A 23,499-nucleotide genomic window follows, 5' to 3' on the forward strand; every position below is an offset into this window, starting at 1 on the left:
CTGCAAGAAGAGAACAATTCGTGCCTAATATTTCATGTTACCTATAATATAATTATATAAACCAGATTTATAACATAACATAAGTTCACGACTACCCATATTCCTAATTGGGCTTCTCAGAAGTACATCCACCACAAGATGAACTGTGCACCCACGCTTCACCGAGCCAGTACATAAGTAAACCTTTAATAAGTTACATAGGTAAGTATTCTATTAAGTTATTTCTGTTATATTGTCGTCAGACCGAACTATTCGGTATGTAAGTTTTGAGAGATTCTGATAGTATGGTTTACGAGATTGTTATTCAATATTTATATATAAAAAAAAAATCTAATGATTTTTCCTATCCAGTATTTGGCGATGCTACGTGCAAACTATGAAAAATAGTATGTATACCATTTTGTAGGTACTCGTTTGGCAAATCCTACTCAATATAATACAAGTATTTCAAGGAAAATTATACAAGTCACGACGTGATTGCATGTCATTTCGTTAGTAAATATGGAAGTGGCAATTGTGACAATTCACAACCACAGCTCTAGTAGCGGTAGCACACGTGGCGACTTGCCGTCGTAGCGCGTTCAATTCAAAAGCTACGCGCCGCCCCTCGCGACTCTGGCGTCTGATTGGCTGGCCCGCCGCCCCGCCAATTAGCCCCCTACCCACCCCGCCGCCGTCCAACTTGACATTCTAATGTTTGCGACACCGATATAGTTCGTAAAGGAAAATCGTTTTTCTTTTAAGTACTTCAAGAGGAAAATGGATGAAGATTCGTAACGTATAAAATTAGGTTCGAATAGTTACTTCGAAGAACGTGCTAAATTAGTAGGTATTTTACTTATGATCACTTTAACTGAATGTTTTTTTTTTGCCTAGGTAAAACAAGATAAATGAAGAAAGTAAAAGCATTTTAAGGACACTTATTTAAGTATCTTATTTACGAAAAGTCTATAGTTAAGTACGTACTATGCTTTATATTCGCGATTTGTTATCAGAAACATAACTATAATAATTTGCTAGTCCTTTCTAAAAAAATATTACGGGAATACGCTACGTAACCGTCTCCGAGCGTAGCAAGCCATTGTGTCTGTGCGTACACGGAATACGGTCAGATTCATAGCCGCGGCCGCCGTGACAATGTAGCCTGTGGACCGGGACACAAGATGGGATAACAACGGTCTCGTTCGCGCGCACCCCAGCTCTGATATTGCTGTTTCACTCAGGGGGTGGGACTCGATGTAATCAGGGGATGATGTGACTCGCGATCTCCGCAGCGGCTTCAAAGATCACAATTATCAGAGCAGTCGGTCGAAAGCCGCGACTCGGGCTCGAAGTCATTTCTAGTCATTTAAAATTCTACGTTCGGTTCAAAACCGCGGATTTTTTCAAATTAAGAATTAAATTCTGTCGTTTAGAAAGTGCAAACTAAAATTATTATTTTGTAGTTGGTATTTTTATTTTTATTGAAGTTTTTTGGAAGGGTTAGTTGACTTTTGTTATGTTAGGGAGTGTAGTGATTTAGTTGGTGGTAGTTGTAAGCAGTCGAGCTGTCTGCGTTCTGGGAGAAGCAGCGGGCGCCGGCCGTGGCCGTCCGTAGGATGGGAACAGGTCAGTGAACACCTTTGTGCAAGCAGAGCTCTTGTTTGACATTTGCAATCTCGACTCCTTTTGAGCGCACCCTTATTTTATTTTATACGGTAGGTATTACCCACGGCATTTTCTTATATGTCACATTTTGAATATCAGCTTGGTATTCGTTTATTTTTATTACACAATGACCGTCGTGTCTTTGCCAACACAACTATCGATCAGATATAATGAAATAAATAACAATTATAGTGCCGATATTTTTACTTGCATTTTAAGTTATTTATTGACAATAACAATACAGTACCTAAATACAAAATAACAGTAGATAAACTTTTCCAAACTGACCTGACCGTCTCGTCAGTAAGTAAAAGATCTGTTTCAAAAAAAAGGTTCTCCTGCCTTTATTTTTTTTTAATAACCCCTTTTTATTATCTAAGTACATAAGGTACCCACTCGTTTTTGTCAAATATTATTAAATTATGATTCAATTAAAAAAGAGTAATAATTTTGATAACTCAATGAAAACTTTGTTTAAGTCAAAATACAAATAGAGATTTTATTTCCAATTAAGTAATATATGTTCTCGTTGATGACTTTTATATGGTGTAAATAATATTTTTAGGAGAAGATTGATTATTAATTTTATTTCTAGTTACTTTATCAATCAAACTAGATTGAATATAAAGTATTTTAGAGTATGAGTGGGGTAACTGTCAACGATAGAATAAGAAACAAGTACTTAGATTACTAAGGCAGTCTCATAACCTCCTGCCTACATATGTACTGTACATAGAACATAACAATAAAAAAAATCTATTATCGGTTTTATTAATGGTAACACTGAGAATTTGAGACTAACGACATCTATTGTTTGTTTGCGTAAGATAGACATAAAAAGTTGACATTTGACATCTGCCATTTTTTGCAAAATGGCGACTGAAAGCAGACGTGTGGCAGTGCGCTCGCGCAGAGGTAAGTTAATCAATGATAATCTTATATAAATATTTACAATTCATTATGTTGATGTAGTTAATAATCAAATAAATGTATAAATAGGTAATATCCGGTGGTATTTTTGCATTTCAGTAAAATGAGTCCACATAACCTTACTTTCTTGTTTTATGTCCTTTGCAAAAAACAAATGTAGGTAACTAAAGTTTTGATAGTTCGACTCTAAGTGTACTGTTAGAAGGACATTGGAAGGTATTGACCGATATTTTGTGTTTTTGCAGTTATAACGGATAATGACATATCTGAAGCTTTAAATGACTCCGAGTTTGACTATTCCGGAGAAGATTCGGATGACGATCCAGAGTTCATTCCATCAGAGTTCAGCCAAAGAGGCAATGACCATCAAATCAGTGAGTCTAGCAGTTCAGACGAAGAAGACGCTACGTTAATCACTCCTTCTGCTTCTCCAGCGTTATCCAGCGATTCAGTTTATGTATCTTCGACATCACAGTCTCGATCACGAGGTCGTGGGAGAAGCGTTTCGCGTGGACGTTCTCGCGGTCGTGGGCGTGGACGTGGAACACGAGTTGGAGATGATTTTCAGCAGTCAGAACCACCATCTTTGTCTACTCGACAGATAGCAGTCAGAAATCGACAAACAATCGATGGTATTCAAGATACGTGGACCAAAGCTACTATAGAACCAGAAATGAATGATTTGATGCAACCAGCGTATATACATAAAGAAACTAAAAATTGGGAGTGGAATCAGTTCTATGATCAATATATCGATGATGAAATACTAACAACGATCGTTAATTGTACAAATAGAACACATATTTTAGAGACAGGTAAATCAATGGGGCTTACTTTGAGAGAACTTAAAATATATATTGGTATCACAATGATAATGTCTGCGTTACAGTATCCTCAAATTGATATGTACTGGTCAGATAAATGGAAGGTTCCCATCATTGCAATGGCTATGACAAGAAACAGATTCTTTTTTATTAGACTTCGCCTAAAGTGTGTTTACGACAGTGAAGTATCTGCAGAACAAAAAATACAAAAAACTTGGAAAATACAACCACTTTTTCGAAGAATATTAAATGGTTGTCATGAACAAAACAGGCCTAAAGAAATGAGCATTGATGAAATGATTATCCCTTTCACCGGAAAATGTCCAATGCGTCAATACTGCCCCAACAAACCTAATCCCGTTGGGTTGAAAGTGTTTGTCCTCGCAACTCCTCAAGGCGTTGTTTGCGATATGGTGGTGTATCAGGGAGACACTACGTTCCCGGATTTGATCGGCCAAGGTTTTGGTTTAGGCGAAGCAGCCGTTTTAACTTTAACTCGCACATTGGTCCCTGGTCATTTATTATTTTTCGATCGTTTTTTCACTTCTACAAAACTGTGCGATGAACTATTGAGACGTGGATTTCATGGTACAGGTACCATTATGAAAAACAGAGTTCCTAAAAGCTGTGTCTTGACAGAAGAAAAAGTATTCCGAAAAAAGGCGAGAGGAAGTAGTGAAGTGAAGGTAAGAGAGGATGGAAAAATCGCTGTTACAATGTGGCTCGACAACAAACCAGTATTAATGATGTCCACTTGTTACTGTGATCAAAACCACGACGAATGCGAACGTTGGTCTAAAAAAGATAAGCGATATGAAAGAGTTAGAAGGCCCGAAGTTATTAAAACTTACAACCAAAACATGGGTGGAGTCGACCTTACAGATCGCATGCTTTCAGTCTGCCCATCGCGTAACCGAACAAAAAAGTGGACAATTCGTGTTATATCACATCTCTTTGATTTGGCGGTGGTAAATGCTTGGCTGCAATATAGAGCTGTTCAAATAGAGAAAGGTGCCATAAAGAGAAACATAATACAAATGCGTCAGTACAAACTCGATTTGGGTACAAAACTTATTGGAGACAATGAAGAACAAAGTGATGGTGAAAGTGGAGGTGAAGAGTATGAAGAGCTCGAACCCAAACACAAGAAACGTAAGATCCTTATCAAACCAATACCTTCCAGAGAACGCCGTATGAAGTCTGCTGCACACTTACCCGAATATAACACTAAACAATCGCGCTGTAGGAATAGAGGATGCTCCAAAAAGACCACAGTTTACTGCATAAAATGTGATATTTATCTCTGTTTTACACCAAATAGGAATTGTTTTTCCGACTTCCACAAGGATGCTGAGTAGTTTTTAATTGAAGCTTTACTTACACCTAGTTGATCTCATGATTATGTTCCTCATTAATGACTTAAAAGTACAAAATGTTGATTATTGTTCTGTTATGTTATAATTATAAGGAAGAATTGTTTAATTTTGATAATTTTTGAAGAAGACTGATTTATTTTTGTTTTGTTTCTCAATTTTCTGATAGGAGGCTTAAAATATAAGTATTTTTGTTTGCTTTTCAGTACCTTTACTTATTTTTATTCCAGATATCATCCCAGAATTATCCTATGTACTACATAAATCACATAGTAATATCGTCACTTTGTTCTCTACATAGGACATAGCGAAAAATCGTTTTTCCGAAAGCAGGATTTTTTTATCTATTTTTCCCTTGCATGTCAACCTATTCCGAACAACATACTAAAATTTCAGAAACATACTCCAAAAAAAGTGCTTTTGGTAGGCAGGAGGATAAGGCAGTCGCGATTTTAACGCGGTAACAACCCGGTATTATGTGTTTTAATTATAATAAGGCAGCGTTGTAGTGTGAAATAAAATGTAGTGACAAAAATTGAGAAAGGGATGCTTAGATGGTACAGACATGTAGCGAGAACGAATAAAAGACTTAAGAAAAATATTTCTTGTGCAATATTTCTTGGGGATAATTACGACACTTCGCGGCTTTTCTCGAAGGCCCGAAAGACGAACAGTAAAGTCGTCTAAGTCCATTTTGCCGAAAAAAGAAAAGATCTATTCTTGAAAAGGATTCGAAAAATATTTCTTGTGCCGGTATAAGTGGCAGAGTAGGAAGGAGAAGGCTTAGGCACATACCGGATGTTTTTAAGGAAAGACCAGTTTAAGGGTGCTCTAAACCAGCGAGCATGCATGATGATGATCATTCATGAAAGTGGAGGAAACAAAGGTAGACAGATCACCTTTGTAGGCCACTTTCATGGGTCGTAGTGAGTGGAATTCCGTGGTCTCTGCCTACAATGATTAAATTACAAAGACTTTAACTGTATTATAAAGACTGTGTGTTTCTTAAGAGTATGAGAATTTCTGTGGAAATACTTATCTATACCTATAGAATGCTGTCCAAACCTATATTGTACTCGCATAACTATTGTCTGTAACGAAGACTATAGACTAAATATAGATGTAGCCTAGAGATTAACGCGACGTCGGTCAGTCCGAAGTCCCTGTGTAACTTAGGGACGTACTCTACCCGCACCACACCCTTACAGATTGTTACTTGAACTGGACCGTAGTGTAGGTACAGAGTGTTCAATTCAATATTGATGAGTGGAGAGATGTCTTTGCGATGCTCTTCGTAAAATACAATTATATTTTATTGTACAAAAGGAAAATAGACATGAACATTCTGCGTTTTCCTTTTGACTTGTCATTCATGGGAAAAATGCCTTATAAGGGAAAAACCACCTCTTAGGATTATATTATCTTTTAGATTAGTTTCTACATTAGGTATTAAAACATCGTTAAAAAACCAATTTAAAAAAATGTGATGTGGTTTGTATATATAAAATATACTTTAAAATCATGATCATCACCTCTCTAGCATTATCCCGTTATACCTAACGATGTATGCTTACAAAATCTGATGATTTGACAGGTCCGGTTGTTTACAGAAGCGACTGCCTGTCTGACATTTCAAAGGAGGGATTTTATAACATAAATTAAGTATGCAGTAAAATTGTGAACTTCTTTATCTATTGTTTTGTGAGAAGCAGTGTAGTGGGTTTTAGTAATATTTCGAAAGTTGTATTTATGATACCCATGATTTTTATTGCTACGTTTCATTACATTTAAACTCTCGCTATTCAAGTTATCAAGAGACGTTATCATTTCTACGATTCAGTTCTCGATCATAGGGCTAGTTTTTATTTTACTCTTTTCATTTCATAACATAACAACAATTCTTCTTCTACGATTGCATGCAAACGCGTTATGAAATTGTGTCGGCCATATCTCACCAGGACACCATGGTAGCGCCACCTTCAAAATGTATACAGTTGGCACCACCAACCACATAATCAACAAGACACTACATATAGATAAGGTAGCGTTTATACATGTTGATGCGCCATCTTGGTGAGATAGGGCCCTAAATATTTAAATATACTTACCGTAAAAAAAATTAATGTCTGCGTTTTCTTCGATCCTCCTCATCACCAGTCAGCCGGCGCGCATTACCATCACCAATCTACAACGCCAGTTTATAGCAATATACTTAATTCCTGCACAAACATTAATACCATAGCTCTCTCTTTCCCTTGCATTATGTGGTGGGTTTGCTTTCCGAGTCTTTTCCTTCCACTTTACTCTGTTGCACATTTGATCAGTATTCAACTAAAATGGATTATATATAGGTTTCGTTCCATATCCCAGAGTCCTCTGAAAGCGATCCCAAAGACATTGGCAAATCAACACAGAACAATGTCCTTCTACAAAGAATTATTAGTTAGCTAGAAGAGATATTCATCAGCATCTGGCTGTTTCCTCTTTTGTTTGTAGTCAGGGGGTTAAAAAGGCCACATCGAAGCAATTTTGCAATTTGACATTTGCGCATATAAAAGTAAGTGCGCAATGCAAGCAAATGTCAAATAAAAATATTAAAAAAAAAATATTGCTTTCTTAGATGAATTGCTTCGATGTGGCCATTTTAACTCCTCAGTTTACTGTATTTTCCAACACTAATCTTCTGTGAGCGGTCTGGTTCAACTTCACAATCTTCATTTCAATGTTTTTATTGATTTGCCTGATGCCTTAGGCCTCTGACATGGCTTATGTAAAAACTACAACCTACGAACAAACTTAACGTGCCTTCTAAAACACGGACCATCTTACTTTTCAGACAATCCAAGATATAATAAGAATAACACATCTAGTTTCTATCTACTAAACGTTTGTTAAGTGGGGTATAACTTACGCTAAGTCCTCCCAAGAGGGGCCCCTATCCCAGTATAAGTACATGTACGCAAATAAGGAGAATTACTATACAGGCTGTTCTCATACTATAACCAAGTTGATTGTTTTTCATAGCTCTCGTGAGTTGGATACGTAACTCTATTTATTTTTGAATTATATAATGATCTGTGTAGTGACTGCCTTTGGCGGCTCAATGGTAATTCTGACATCAGAAGTGATGCAGTTTGTCATTGACGACACAATCTACGCAAGAAAAGAACCCGTCGCCTGTCATAGATGTCAGTGAGGCAGACGATATATCCCTTGGTCAACTTCTGCAACATGCCTGGACTACAATGGTGTAGTGTTCAATTTCAAGCATGCACTGATTTACACAGAACCGGAAAAACGGGAAAATCTCGACGTGGAGCGGGTTTTTCTGTGAAACCGCAACAACATCTTGCGTCCCACCCAGCTTGACGCGCTTTCTAGACTCTATGTACATTAACCTTAAATTGCACGGGGATGGAGAACAAACAAAAGATTTTCGTGTGGTGTCTACTCAGTCAAAAATTGGGACAAAATAGTGTGTGGTGGCCTTTAAGTATGCGTGTATAATGGACATACACATTCTAAGCTTACCTTTTTGTCCCGGGACACGCATGCAACGATTATGGGCATTAGTTCATCAATGTGTTAGAGTTCACACGCGTACAATACTTGCAATTTGTCGAGCATAACGTACTTTCAACTATCGGCCAGAGCAGAGGTGGATTTCAATCACTAACAACTAAAACGGTACTCTATTCAGATCACAATACGATACATTCACGATTATATCGACAATTTGTATGTCCACCTTTAATGCTAAATTCAGTAAGATCATTATCAGTCGAAACCAGACCTTACGGTAGTTTAACCACGGTATACTTTATGGTTGTGTTGATGGTGTGTGGCACCCCACTGTACGCGCTCGATGGTGTAAATTAGTGAGCGCTAATCACTTTGATCACATTAGCTCCTCGTTTGACACTCAATAATTTAATACTTACCCACATATTTGTACAACTACAAACTACTTACCATAGTTGTCTATAGCTGAAATCAAACCAATTCGACATTAAAAAGTTCGTATCCTAAATTCATCCTACTGAGAATCGATACCTAAGATCTCTTGAATTATCAGTTCGTCTAGTCATCACACAGTTATCGTGCGTTTATAAACAGTTAGAAGTATTTTAATGGTTATGAAGAAGAGTTTGTCTGGCACTTATTACAATAATATAACATACTTAAAAGCTACAAAATCAGATTAATGATTCATATCAAGGCGATTAGACAAACAAATTGTACAAATTGTTACAAACGAATTGTATTAAGAATTAAGACTATTACATTTATTTTTCTGTCTCCAGCATATCGTTTTATCTTGAAGCCTGAATACCCCTGTCGTAAAATCCTTTTCAAGCTACACCAAAAGGGGATAATTACGACACTTCGCGGCTTTTCTCGAAGGCCCGAAAGACGAACAGTAAAGTCGTCTAAGTCCATTTTGCCGAAAAAAGAAAAGATCTTTTCTTGAAAAGGATTCGAGGCATTAGGGTCGACCGCCTTTAACACCGATGCTCGCAAATTGACAAAAAAATGTTTACACTGCATGATTATTGTATGTTATTCTACTTTATAAAATAAGATTAAAAAATAATCTTTTCTAGAATACCTACCAATTCGGTACCATTTCGGTAACTAATTTCTGACGTAACAATTCATTTGAGTTTCCACTAAAGTACATTGTATGCTTGTCAAATACTAGGTACTTACTTACCTTGAATATAATATTACAAAACATAATCCTGTTGTAACCGTAAATTGTAGATTTAAAATAGAACATACTTATATTGAATAATCTCGGTGAGTTTATAACTAGTGCCTACCTTTTACAAAATAGGTACCTACTTGTAAAATGTTCAGTACTATTGCGTAGACAGTGTAAATGGCAGTCATTCGGCATTAAGGAAAAGGGGCGAAGGGGAAGGCGTTCGGTAAACGGAACAAAAACACCACGTTATTAACGAGATTGTTGTAATCTGACTAATCTATTTTGGGAAGGGCCCGGGCTCGGAAGTGTCAATTAATAAATAAATACTCCCTTGCGAGTACATCTTGCTGAATCTTCAGCTGCTTGTCTAAGGAAACTAGTAGGTAGATAAAGTCTTTCTTTTAAGATTATCATCAACTCGCGTTTAACTCGTTTATTCCCAGGTCCAGTTACTGTATCTGAATATATTGAAGGATCTGTCTTTTTACAAAAGCGACTGCCATCTGAACTTCCCAATAGAAAATAAACCAAATTACAATACGAGCTTATGCTATGGGTTTCCTTGTGATGACTTCTTAATATGGATGTCCTGGGGGTCTTAAAAGCTCACATTGAATCAACACATCTAAAAAAGCAATATTGCAATTAGACATTTGGGCATATAAAAGTAAGTGCGCAATGTCCATTAGCAGTATTGTTTTTTATTGAATTGCTAAAATGTGGCTTTTTTAACCCTCGTGGATTCGACTTCGATATTGGGTTAAATGCTACTGAGTTGATGTTGATGCACGATAAGCTGCAAAAGTCCAATCAGTTTCTTGCAAAGTAATAAATTAACTGCTTGTACATGAGACCTCCTGGTTACATGTCATGTCGTTTCTGTAATAGACCAAAAACATCTGCAAAAACATAAAATTTATAATTATAAGAACTAATGGTTCATAATTCTACCTGTCAGTTTAATAGTAAATAAATTAGATAATAAGTATTTACTAGATCAATAGCCTCAGGCTAACTGGTTGTTCCGAGAGTGTACAATTATTATAGGGATAGGACCCTAAGTAAGCGCATACCTTATCTCATCAACAGTTTGCCTGAGAACATTAAAGTGAGCCAAATTGTTTAAAAATAAGTTAAAAAAATATTTTTTTATTTAATTTAGCAAGTACTTACCTATTTCTTAATTTTTGTAATTTAGCCAGAGTGTCTTGGTGAGACTCCGACCCTGCAGTCAAATTACTTATGCAATTTTGCAGGACATTGCATTTAGACCAAGTTATTTAAGGCCTTAATAATAATAAATAATAAATTTCACCACCGTTTACAAATAATTCGTTGGGATACAATCAAAGAACAAAAGATTAGTCACTAAACTTTTGATCTTTGATTGTACAAGATTGAATGTCTGGTACTTATTAAACAATGTGATGTGTTAGGTGACCGGCTGCTCGACATCCCGTGCAATGTGTGCGGAGACCGCAGCTCGGGGAAGCACTACGGCATCTATAGCTGCGATGGTAAGTTATTATTTGTTTATCGTTTCCATATCTCGGGCCTATGGAGTCCCGGACTTTTGGAAGGCGTGCGTAGGGAACACGTAGAGGCCCCTTAAGACAATTTAATCTAAATGTTGTGTAACACCAACCGGCGATTATCCCTGTATACACTATGGGAGTGCACCCAAAGACAATCCCCGGTTCGTGTAAGACTATTGCAGATTATGGGAACAAAGGCAACTATTATTTGTTTTATTATTATTGGAAGACCAACAGCTAGTGATACAAAATACAACCGACAGCCAATTACAACTCCTCACTGACAAACATAACTTAGCTAAAATAGCTCATTTATTTATTGTAAACATGGTAGTAGGTACATGTGACCAAGGGCAAAAATAAGAGGTAACAGCACCTTTTTTATAACAATTTAAAAAAATAACAAAGAAAATTATGAATGAAACAAACAAATTAACCAAGTTAAGAATCCACAATCAAGTTAAAAAAAAGTTAGGTAACAAATCATTATTAACGCTACAATTCTAAAATAAAATTTCAACAACAATGTAAAAAATATATATTTTTTTTTAATTCTATTATTTATTTTATTTACTTTAAGTACCTACTTAAAAAGTAATTAGTTTTAAGGATAGAGTGTTTTTAAACTGTTTTGTACGGTAACGAGCACTAATAATATGTATACACTTTAGTATCTACCATATCACATTTAACTTTTTTGACAAATTTTTGACAGCGTGTTAGTAACATCGTGCCGAATACTCAGGGGATGATTCAGACCATGATTCTGAGTGGAATTTTCCGTCGCAAAATTCAAGATATTTTTGTATTTTTTTTAAATTATTTTCCGATCCATAATTTTTTTGAAAATTCTGCTTGATATCAACTCAGAATCATGGACTGAATCACCCGTCAAAGTTTTCTTTACGATGACACTAATTCCTTGTATGTAGTAACAACAGGCATTTATCATAGACTAGTTTTAACTAGAGAAGACCCGTTTTAATTAAAAAGGGTTTTTTCTGTAGCTTATTCTGTTCTCGTTCCCCAGGATGCTCGGGGTTCTTCAAGCGGTCGATCCACAGGAACCGAGTGTACACATGTAAGGCGGGCGGCGAGATGAAGGGCCGCTGCCCCGTGGACAAGACGCATCGCAACCAGTGCCGCGCCTGCCGCCTCGCCAAGTGCTTCCAGGCCAACATGAACAAGGATGGTAAGTGACGTCACACCACCGCTCATAACAACCACAAGACGCACCGCAACCAGTGCCAAGTCCTTCCAGGTCAATGCATATATACACATGCATAAGTCCACGCTTATTTTCCGGTGAGGTATGCGAAGATAATGGACTTCCACTCGCTACGAAAGTATGGTCAGGATTGATACTGGCTTCTTCCATTTCTTTTTGACGTGATTTGATTTGAACTTTTCTTTCTTTTCTCTGGCTTAATTGTACATATGCCAACGTCTACTGGTATGCAGTTATTAAGAAGAAGATCCAGTTATTTCCCATCTCTCAGGGGAAATCAGCAGTACAGTCCCCACATAATACTGGCCACAAAAAATAGTCATGAACTTTCCAGAACCATATAACCATACCATACCATATTTCCAGGTTCTGTAGACTGCAGACTGAAAGACTGAAAGACTGAAATTCCTCTCTATGTGTCTCCTGTTGTAATCAATTTATTCTTCTACTTATCATGTGGGTTATGAGTTGGATTACCAACCTCATCAACCCTGGTATCAGGGTTACTATTGTGCCGCCAAAGGCCCCTGACATGACTCATGTAACGACTACATACTTACATCAGTAAGTAGTTATTTGTAATATCAATAGTTATTTGGGATATCAATTATACTCTATATTGTGTTTCGGCATAACATAAACCAATCTAGCACTCGTTAAAGTATCAATCGTCAAAAACCATGTCAATTCAACTGGATGGTCGATGAAGCTCAGTGGGAGCAATTCACGAAGCTTTCCCATTTTTTCGGTTTTAATCCTTTGAAAAAGCTGTTGCGTCAATGTCCAGCAATCAGATTTGTGTCGTTTATGTTGACACAATAAAAAACAGCGCACAACATGGAAAAAGAAAATATTAAATAAAAGTATTGAATTATGTATTCTATTTTCCGGATTCGTATTCTATTTGAAAATAAATAAATAGAATGGAACGTACACTATAATGTTTATCCGATAAACTGTTTTATCCTGTGAGTGTAAAATCATTATACTAGCCCATTCCCTTATTATGGTTAGGTACCTACTTATCGTACTTACTCTCCCAATTGTTCAACGAAAAATCAACCTAACTCATTCAAAAATATAAACTTCATAAATAACAATGATATTATGTTTCGAACGTACAATGGGCGTAAATAAATTCATATTGGATGAAGCACAAAGGATACATGACAATAGTAGCAATGTCGGTGGAGTGCCCATCACGTTCGCAGCAGGACGTATTGTGCTCTGAAATATCGGGTGAAATATGCCGGCGGCCTTCCATTCCACGACACTTCGGTACTATACGTCATTACGTCACTGTCGTATAACTACGGCACTATACGTGGCGTGTATCGTGCCGGAATTGTTTTAACATATCGTTTGTTTCGGCTTGTTGTAATTGTAATTGTTGAAGCGCCTGTCGTCTTGTATGGAGCAAATAATTGTTTATTAAGGTATAGATATTACTTTGCCCGCAGGTGCTTTTTAGGGTTCCGTAGGCAAATGGCAAGAAACGGAAGCCTTATAGATTCGTCATGTATGTCTGTCTGTCCGTCCGTATGTCCCAGCCACTTTTTTTGGAACTATACTGTTAAAACTTGGCAAGTAGATGTTTTATGTTAACCGAATTAAGATTTATACACAAAAATAGAAAGACAAATAATAAAAGTTGACACAATTATTAGCTGTTGGTATAATGATCGCAGACAGATCTTACGTACGATTTGGAATCTATATTCGAAGCGAAATGAGTTTTAAATCTTGTGCGACTACGATTGTTACGAACGTAGCAATGTGCTACACCGCTGCGTAGCGACATGAAAGCGGTTTACCCTGCTCATTACTTAAAGTTATTTCAAGAATATTCCATATTTTACAATGTTACTTTCTATATTGTGTATGTTAAAATACTTATAAGGATACAATAGTTAACAAATGCACTCAAATAAATTCGACCAAACCAACCTTAAACGAAGATTTTACCAAAAGCGAGTTTCCCTCGCCTATCGAAGGGTTTCAGTTAAAATCTGAATACCTCCCTAAGTAAAATCTTGTGAATAATTGAATATTCATAGAGTCCTGTGTCGGCCGCAAGTCGGGCTCTAACTCTCGGCATGTGACGAAGCCTTCACATCTACGTATCATATTATAATCACTACTTGGTATAGGGTTGTCGTTACCTCGTAACATTTATTTATTTATATAAATAAAATATTATCAGCCCGATTGTCCGAAAGTAAGATGATCCGTGCTTTGGAAGGCACGTTAAGCCGTTGGTCTCGGTTACTACTTACTGATGTAAGTAAGTAGTCGGTACTTGAGCCATGTCAGGGGCCTTCGGAGGCTCAATAGTAACCCCTGACACTAGGGTTGATGAGGTTGGTACTCCACCTCACAACCCACACGATAGAAGAAGAATAAAATATTATCATGATAGGCACTTAACCTAATGCGACAATATTAGCGTACAATGTTATCAGATAACAATTCATTACGCTACACTTTGGAACACAGTCAATGTGCATCCGAACAAATCCAGATTTTGTGATATTTTATTTAATATTATAAGTAAGTAATAGCTTTTTTACTAAACATGTACCTACTAAGAATCGGGTTGGTCTATAAAGTCTCGGTTTTTGGTTATACTGTTTCAAGTACTAACATTTAAGATAATAACTCGATCGAAGTGACAAAGTATATAATAACAAAAGTATGTAATATCTTAAGAATAAAAAAGCCGGATTAGTAAAGTTTCTTATTGCCCCTCTGGTGCATTCTCTAGTGCCTGGTACATAGACCTGGTATTTTTGTGGTTAATGGCTGGAATTAGTACACTGTGTTCTGCCTAGAGGAAAGAATGGATGTTGTGGGAGTATACAACCCTGTTGAAGCGCGCAGTGCGGTCGCGCCGCAGGTGCTCAGCGCTAATTTATTCACGAGCATCACTTTGTGCCACCGCGGCCCCGGATTACCTTTATATGTTTACCCGGGACGTAATTATACGCCCTCACGAAACTTGCCAGCGCCACGACGGTACACACCAGTCTGACACAAACTATTTTTAGACATGAAAAATATTATTTTACACTTATAAGAAAGTGGATTAGCCAAATAGTGATGCTGCCAGAGGTAAATGTACAATTTTCACGTTAAACTACCTCAATATATATAGTGGCAGAGCCGGAAGAGGACGACCATGGCGAACATATCATGATTAAATATATGTATATATGAATAAATAGTGCTTTAAAGAAACACCAGGTCGAGAGTACTCTAGACGTTTCTAGAGTAGTCTATGAAGTAAGTAGTGGCAAAATGAAATGTGGCGCATTAGGATCGTTGTAAGCGGAATTCGGTGGTCCCTACCTACCTTGGTTTTGATCATGGTAATAAAATATTTACGGCAATAGTTCTTAAAAATCTGACTAGAATCTCGTGACTGACGTCAAAAAAATGTTAACGAGCTAAAAGCCTGTGTAATTCCTGGCAATACATTCCCGACTTCCCCGCCTCTGCTCAGGAGTTCAAATAATTCATGGCTCCTCACTTCGACTCCGCCGCTCGCCGCAACCGCGGAATAACGAATGAACTCATTAATCAGTCATAAACTACATTACTCGGTACTTCGTATTCAGTGTGGATTACTATGGTTTAGTTTTATTAAGTTTTACTACACGTGCTACGAGAATAATAAAATACATTTTTGTAATTTAGCAGACGAAGATCATGACATACATCTGAGAATTCTTAGGACTTCGTAATAAAGTCTAAAAAAAATGTCTGTTCTATATAATGTATGTATTAAGTTTTAGTGAGCTTATCATCAGATAAGCAACTGTTTTAACAAAAATGAAATAATTACGTACTTAATAATAAAACACTTTCTTAAAACACTTTTCACGCTGTCTTGTGAATGTGTGTGTACACACTCACAATCAAGTCTATTTCCCAATCCGACTTGCTACTTTGCATTTTTGTGGTGTCGTTTACTCTTCATCTACTCTCATCAAAACTTTCATCCGATCTCGTCAGTCCAGAGAACTGCTGCAGGGCTTTTTTCCATTATAAAAATAAACTCAAGTGACAATGTCTCTCTTCCATCGCAATCAGGAGAGGATCGATGAAAGGCAAATCATTCGGTGTGTAAATGTAAAGTCCATCGGGCAGAGAGCCAATCAGCTAACGCCAATATCGCTGAGCAAACAGCGCCGGATCCAAGTTGACCCGAGTGAAGCCGTGCCGTTACGCGTATCACCAGTCTGACCGGAGCCTTATCTAAATTCAATTTCATATGATTCACGTGTATGTACCCGTTCTTTGCCTATTACGTAAAGAATATTTTTATAATATTACTGTATATTTCACATTTTTTTCAAAACTAAAGTGGTGTCTACTTATTACCAAATGGATGGGTTTTGGGTGTGATTACCTATACCTAAATTTATCTTGCCGTGAAGTCTTGAAACTGCTAGTAGATATTTTATCATTTTGAGATGCCTACACCTACATCCCTAGGGACATAAATAATGAGAAAAATATCGATTTACTTAAGTTTTATTTAAAATCCTGATAACACATTTTTATAAATTACTTTCAGTATAAATATAGCTAGTTTTAGTAATACCATCCTACGGTGCTTTTTTGTGAGTATATTTCGTGTTTTATTTTCTTATCTACAGGAATAATTTATTGGTGAACATCATAAACCCAACTCATAAACGAGGCAATAGCTATCAAGTGAACGTAATCCCCAATTTAACTTTATAAAATTAATTTAAAATCGATCAGGTTCGAGCAAGCCAGACTCCGACCCGGTCGGCGCGTACTTTTCAATATTCCATGAAAAAGTTAAAAGGTTCCAATGAAAAACCTTTTCCCGATGAAGTGCTTTTTAGGCAAAGTTAATTAATGTGTCTCAAATTGAAGTTTTTTGGCATTTATTAACCTGTCTATTAAAGTAAGGTTTGTATCAAAATCAACAGAGTATCTAATTATATTTTATTTGTCTAATTTAGAATTCATTTGAGAACTAGTATATCATAATTAGCCCACATTCTTAAAAGAGTTCAGAATTGTACATTTACAAAATAGTTTAAAAATATAATATTCTGTTTACTCGATCAAGAAGTACTTACTTAGACTTTGCATTTTCCAAAGCCTCGTCGTGTCGTAACTTTGTCTGTAAAATGAATATTTTTTAATAGCAGTTATCTGTGGACGCGTCGCCGTCGGCGGCGGCGGGCGCCCGACAAGGGGCAAACTTTTCAATTACCGCCATGTCGTGTTACCCCGCAGCGGGTTAAATTAATTCTCTCCACTTCACAAAAAGATTCACCTTACCCCACACCGCCCCTGCAAGCCCGTATTCTCCACTTTTTTCCCTGAATATTTCCACCCGTAACATACTGACGTTTCGCAATATTTATTTTTAATTTAACGGTTCACGCTCAAGATTTTGATTCCGCACCATTTTACCTTTCGAAGTCCTTTTGTTGAAAAAAGAACATCAAACCGTAATGAAACTGTTTCGAGCAAGCTCGTTTCGTGTTTTCTTAACAATCCTATCTCGTTTCTGCCTAGGTAGTTTTGTTCGTTTTTGTACGATAAGTACCTATCTTTCGAATAATACTATGAAATTACCGTAGCATATTTTGATTTTAATTAATAATTTATTAGGGTTACGTTTATAAAATAAATGGTTACCGACCATATTTAAATTAGCTCTACGTTTACACAAATGAGCATTGAACCCTGTCATTATTTTTTATTGGTCTCTCGGGCCCCGTATTGCGTGTCACGGTGTATCGAGTGTATCGAATCGAGTGGCGGCTCGCATCGCACTAGCGAACAGTGTTTAGGATCAAACACGTGTTCACAACATCGCAGACGAGGGGACGGTATAAAGGGTGAGCGATCATAGGTAATGCTGCGTTAGTTACGCTCATAGAACTGTAATTACGGGGCGATATCGGGTTATTGTTCTCTTTCGACTAATATTTACTAATACCTACGTCGAGTGTTTGTCTCCGATAACAATAGGCACCTTAAGCTGATCCTTCAGCTAAACTTACGTTCAACAGTAACTACTTGGCTTCTTGGCTAAGGATGTAGAGTGTTAAATCAATTGCCATTCAATATAATATGAACATATAAATATTATTCTAAGACAACACGCTTGTCTGTTTAATACCTTGTAAATAACAAAAATAAAATGTACTATTTACCACACAACGCAAAGGGCACGCAAATAAAGGCCCTTCGATCCGATTATGTGATTTATTCTCCGCTTCCGTGTTTGCCTAGTTTTCTGTAGCCACTAAAATATTTCCGTCTAATCTGTCATGAACTTTGACATAGCTCGGGGTCATTACTAACTGTTGAAGTGAATATGAAATCTGGGGTCAGGTTACGATGGTTGTGTAGTGCGTGTATTTTGACAGCAAGTGATTCAACCCTCGCTGCCCCGGGGAATCTCGCCCATCTAATTTCATTTTAATGTTGTGCGTGAACAAATTATAGCACTGTCATAGCGAAAATAAAACGGTTCAATGGGATCATCTGTTGCATCTGGTTTATGGGTTATTTTTTGTTTGGTTTACGTGATTCTTAATTAATTTTCGCAGGGGAGAGTTGATTGATTTACACGTGAGTGTTAGTAATGAGTAGATTATATTTTTTTCTACAGTATTATTATAGGATATTTTATATACCTTCTAAATGTTTACCTACACCCTCGTACTCTCCGAACATTACTTCCAGTAAAGATTAGATGCGAAATGGTAGGTATAACAATTTGCGATTTTAATATTATATCATGGATGAAAATGGGAAATCACTAGTTTTTAAAATAATTCATCATTCTTTAGATCTTCATGACCATATGAAGGTAATGGAAAAGTTTGAATCACTAAAAAACGTACTTACTTAAGATATTTTTTATATTTTTTAACATCTACGTATCTATACTATTCTTGTTAAAATACGTACATTTGTTGACGTGACTTCATAAACTTGTCTGTAAGTACTTAAACAACTTTGTAAACTTGCTGCATTAATTTTAAACTGTTTTCCAAATAGGTTCTGAATCTCTGATTCACATTACTACAAGGTTTAAGTTTTCTTTCACGCTATTCGCCAAAACAAAACTGGAATTCCAAACTGCTATAAAACGGGGCCGCCTAAAATTCCCGACCACGAAAAAGCGGCGATATGAAAATAGCGTTTGTCTGTAGTGTGCAGTTGGTCCGTAAACTTGGCGCTGTACAAAACAAAGTTATTCATAGCGGTGGAACGACACAGCCCAGCTCGCGCGCGACGCGTTGCGAACGGTCGCAACCGCGCGATAACTTCGCGACAACTTTTTGAAAAGATGATGCCAGCAACTTTGAATAGAAACTTACGTATACTTATATCGATGCATAGCACAGATACAGAAACTGAGTAGGTAAATACAAGCTGAAGCACACAAGAATTTTTGAAACTCCAATTAAATTTCTAATAAAATAACTGTTTCATTATTCATTAGCAAAACCCTATTCAACATTGCGTAAAAGGAGAAAGACAAATCCAGGGTCTTGATTTGACCTAAATAAATAATTATTGTAGGTAAAGTACACCGCACACATTTACATCTCACATGCGGATTCGTAACAGAAATAAAGGCACACTTTGAATGTGTGAGAACCCGTTGTCATGTCGACATCGTTGGACACCTGAGGTGGACATCTATTATAAGAGATGTTTGCCCGGGCGCGGGCGCGACCCGCCGCGCCGGCAGGAAGGTGAATAAAAACCTGGATATTTCTCATATTTATGTCGGTGCACTCGAAAATATTCTCTGAGATCGGTGTTCCTTACCTGCAACGGGTACAGGGATTTGTAACGTACACGCCGGGTATAAGGCAGGTTTCTCCACGCAGGTGAGCGAGAGCGTGGGACAGCGCCCACCTGGCGCGCCCCTCTGCCTCTTCGCTGCCCTCCGCCCTCTCTGGCTCGTTAATGATGATGTGCTCAGCCAGCAGACTATTTCACTTCTGAATACATCTTTCTCACTTTTCGTTCCCCGTCCCTGTCGCTCCCGGCTCGGATCCTCGCTACGTCTCCGTCGGGCGAGTGTTCGCCTGGTCGCATCCACCTAGTCAATTCGGCAAACGCGTATCTACTTTGTGTCGGAAATGTAATGGAACAAATGCGGCTGGAATTAACGTCGGAACGAATGTCGGGACACGGGGTCGTTCTCGCTGGATATTTTCCACGCGATGATTTTGATGCGCATCTATGGAGCGGTAATAACGTTTGCGGTGAAATATACACCTGGCTGCCTACTTATTAATATCAACTGAAAAGTAATTTAATCCGAGGATTTTTCGAGGTCCACATTTATTTTGCTGAATCATTTACTTACTTACATTGAAACATGAGTATTTAGAGGCTTTCGTAGCATACAATTTAACAAATTTTTGATACTTTTACTTATACTTTTCAGCCCCACTTTGTATGACTTGTGATGCAAAAATTAGCTTGTTTAACATCTCGATCTGCCGTAATCTGAGGAGGCGCGAGGGATGAAGGCAAATGCTGACTCACTGCCGATTGTGTTGTCTGTAAATGAAGATCAACAACGCGAGGGCTTTATATTCGCAGAAAATCAGGATAATAATGTTTCTTGCCTCTATTGAACTTAATAGTAATGGATACTGCGACAGATTTCATTTTATACTTTATTTTTTTATATTGGTAATAATAAATATAAGTAGGAGTCAATTTTTGGGCTCTTTTTAAAACAGTACTGTAATTAAATTATGTTAAAGAAATAAATTGAGGAATAATTGATAGAATGGATTTATTGGATGAGCTAATGGAGTTAATGGAGACTTAGGTACCTACTTCGAAAAACAAAACTTAAATAGTTATTAATGTAATACTTCTACCACAACGACCAATAAGTTTCATCGGTTGTATAAGTACTTATAAATGATTTAAATTGGAAGGTTTATTTAAAATATACAAAGTATGATCACATAACTCCTTTGGCGAGCTTATTTAAGCTTTCGTCAAAAGCGTCTTGCTCGTCAGTCAATAAACCTTTTGACCGTTCACCAATTCGGCTTCGTGAAGCTTTCAGAGGGCAGGCGAGGCTGGGATTATTGGGTCATTAATCACTAACCCACACCACAGCGCTGTGGTGTGCGCCGCCCCCACCCACCTCGATGTCGATACCAGCGCTCTGGGAAACTTTTAGACTGAACATTCAAAGAAAAATATTATATATAAGGTGTTTTAAAAGACTACACATCAATTTGCCTCGTTATGATATCCTACCCATACAAATATACTTTCATTATCATCTCCCTAGCGTTATCCCCTTTTTCGCGAAGTCCGCTTACCTAACCTGAAGATTTAACAGGTCGAGTTTTGTTTTTAGAGAAGCGACTGCTTGTCTGACCTTCCAACCCGTGAAAAGAAATCCAGCCCCATACAGGTTCGGTTAGGTCACATGTGGAATGTGAGTTAGGTACCTCACGATATTTTCCTTCACCGTTGAGAACAATTTCGATTATCATTGGTTTAGGTTCATAGGTTGGTGGGTTCATACAAGTACACTTTTTTTCACTCAAATAAGTTAACAGTTACAATAAGAAGTACTTATCTAAGTACTAGTCAATTATTATATCCATCTTAGGCCTTTGTAACAAAAGCGAAGAAGACAACTTACTTATGTCTTCTGATTACTTGTCTATCTTTGTACTCTGGTAGGGATTGCAGGTATGAGATTAGGTATGTATGCAGGTTTTTACATTTAAAACCCGATAAAGGGTTTGTGTCCTTTGTAACACGACATGGCATTGCCATGGCGGACATGAGAAGATGGGCTAATCACCTGTTACATTACAGTTCTTTATTAGGTACTATTAGTGACTACTTACATACATAAATAAATATAAATAGCCTATATACGTCTCACTGGGCATAGCTCTCCCTTTAATCAACCGGATGTGGTATACATAGACATAGAGCACACTTCACCACGCTGCTCCAGTGCGGGTTAGTGAAGGCGTTTCGGCCAGTAGCCCGGGACGAACGGCTTAACGTGCCTTCCGAAACTCTTGTTGGACAACCACGTAATTCAGCCTGCAATGTCCTAACCAAACAAAGGACAACCTCACACAATGGTTTGAGATTTTATGAGTGTGATGTTTTTATAGTTTGTTTTCTTTGTGTTGTAATTTCCAATTACAGACAGCGATACGGCTCACCGCCACCTGTCAGATTGGACTAACAATGCTAAGTGAACGGGTACTTACTTCAATCAATAATACTTTATTGCACAATTACATATACAAAGGACATAAACATATGCATAAAAATAAGCACAGTAGCTTACTTATTTATTTTATATTGATATTTGGAAAACTTACTGACTAATTATACATTAAATGGACTTAAATGCATGAGACAATGCTGATAATGAGTTCCCGCCAATAGATGACTTTACTATCATACTCGTACAATGGTTGTTTCCTCTGATAACCCCAATTATAACACTCAAAAATACAGTCGTGAGAAGGTAATGAGCTTATTTGTATGTTGTTTAGTTCTTCAAACTCTTTGTGTTACAAACCTGGTGAAACCTTGCTCAAAGCTAAAAGTTTCAACCTCCTTAGACAGCACTAAGTTATCGACCGTAGAGCACCATTACACGATCCATGAGAGCATGTGTGTAGTGTGTGTGTGTAGTGAACTACTGAGGCTAGCCCCCCGGTGGGTGGCCACATCGTCTACAAGTAGGTACTTGCAGTAAATGTGCCTTAGCGTCTGCGCTGCACTTCTGTAATCTGTGAGGTATCTTGTTGTACTCGTATTAACCTACCCGGTTAACCTATCTGTCTACGGCAAAATCATTGCAGATTTAGAAAAAGTTTTATTTATTTATTTCATTTAGGATTTTTTTTTTTATGGTCCATACCCCCTCCGGTTGATTGAGGGAAGGCGTGTGCCCAGTAGTGGGACGTATATAGGCTGTTTATGTTATGTTAGGATTTAAAAATATAAAATAAAATGACTTTTAGGTATGAAAAGTACGATTTTCCAGGCAACCTTAGAAGAACCATTTCATTTAATAATAATAAAAAAGTTTAGTTTAAGTCTATCAGACATTTTGAGACATTTTTAGGCTTATATTATGAGTTTTTAAATCGTTTTTCTGAAAACTTAATTAATTAAAACGTAATGGCATCAAAATCATCATCATCTATATTACGTTAAAACCTTA

At 37.2% G+C, this 23,499-nt stretch overlaps 1 protein-coding gene across 1 annotated transcript in view; it reads left to right on the forward strand.

The window, feature by feature from the left end:
- The first annotated feature begins 1,598 nt into the window (after window positions 1-1,598).
- Window positions 1,599-23,499, forward strand: part of LOC126368312 (protein dissatisfaction) — a 37,820-nt gene continuing 15,919 nt past the window's right edge. The window contains exons 1-3 of the mRNA XM_050012219.1: window positions 1,599-1,608; window positions 10,919-10,999; window positions 12,048-12,209. Coding sequence (XP_049868176.1) covers window positions 1,599-1,608; window positions 10,919-10,999; window positions 12,048-12,209 — 253 coding nt within the window. The remainder of the gene's footprint in view (window positions 1,609-10,918; window positions 11,000-12,047; window positions 12,210-23,499) is intronic.

This window comes from Pectinophora gossypiella, chromosome 7 (assembly GCF_024362695.1).
Source record: "Pectinophora gossypiella chromosome 7, ilPecGoss1.1, whole genome shotgun sequence".
NCBI lineage: Eukaryota > Metazoa > Arthropoda > Insecta > Lepidoptera > Gelechiidae > Pectinophora > Pectinophora gossypiella.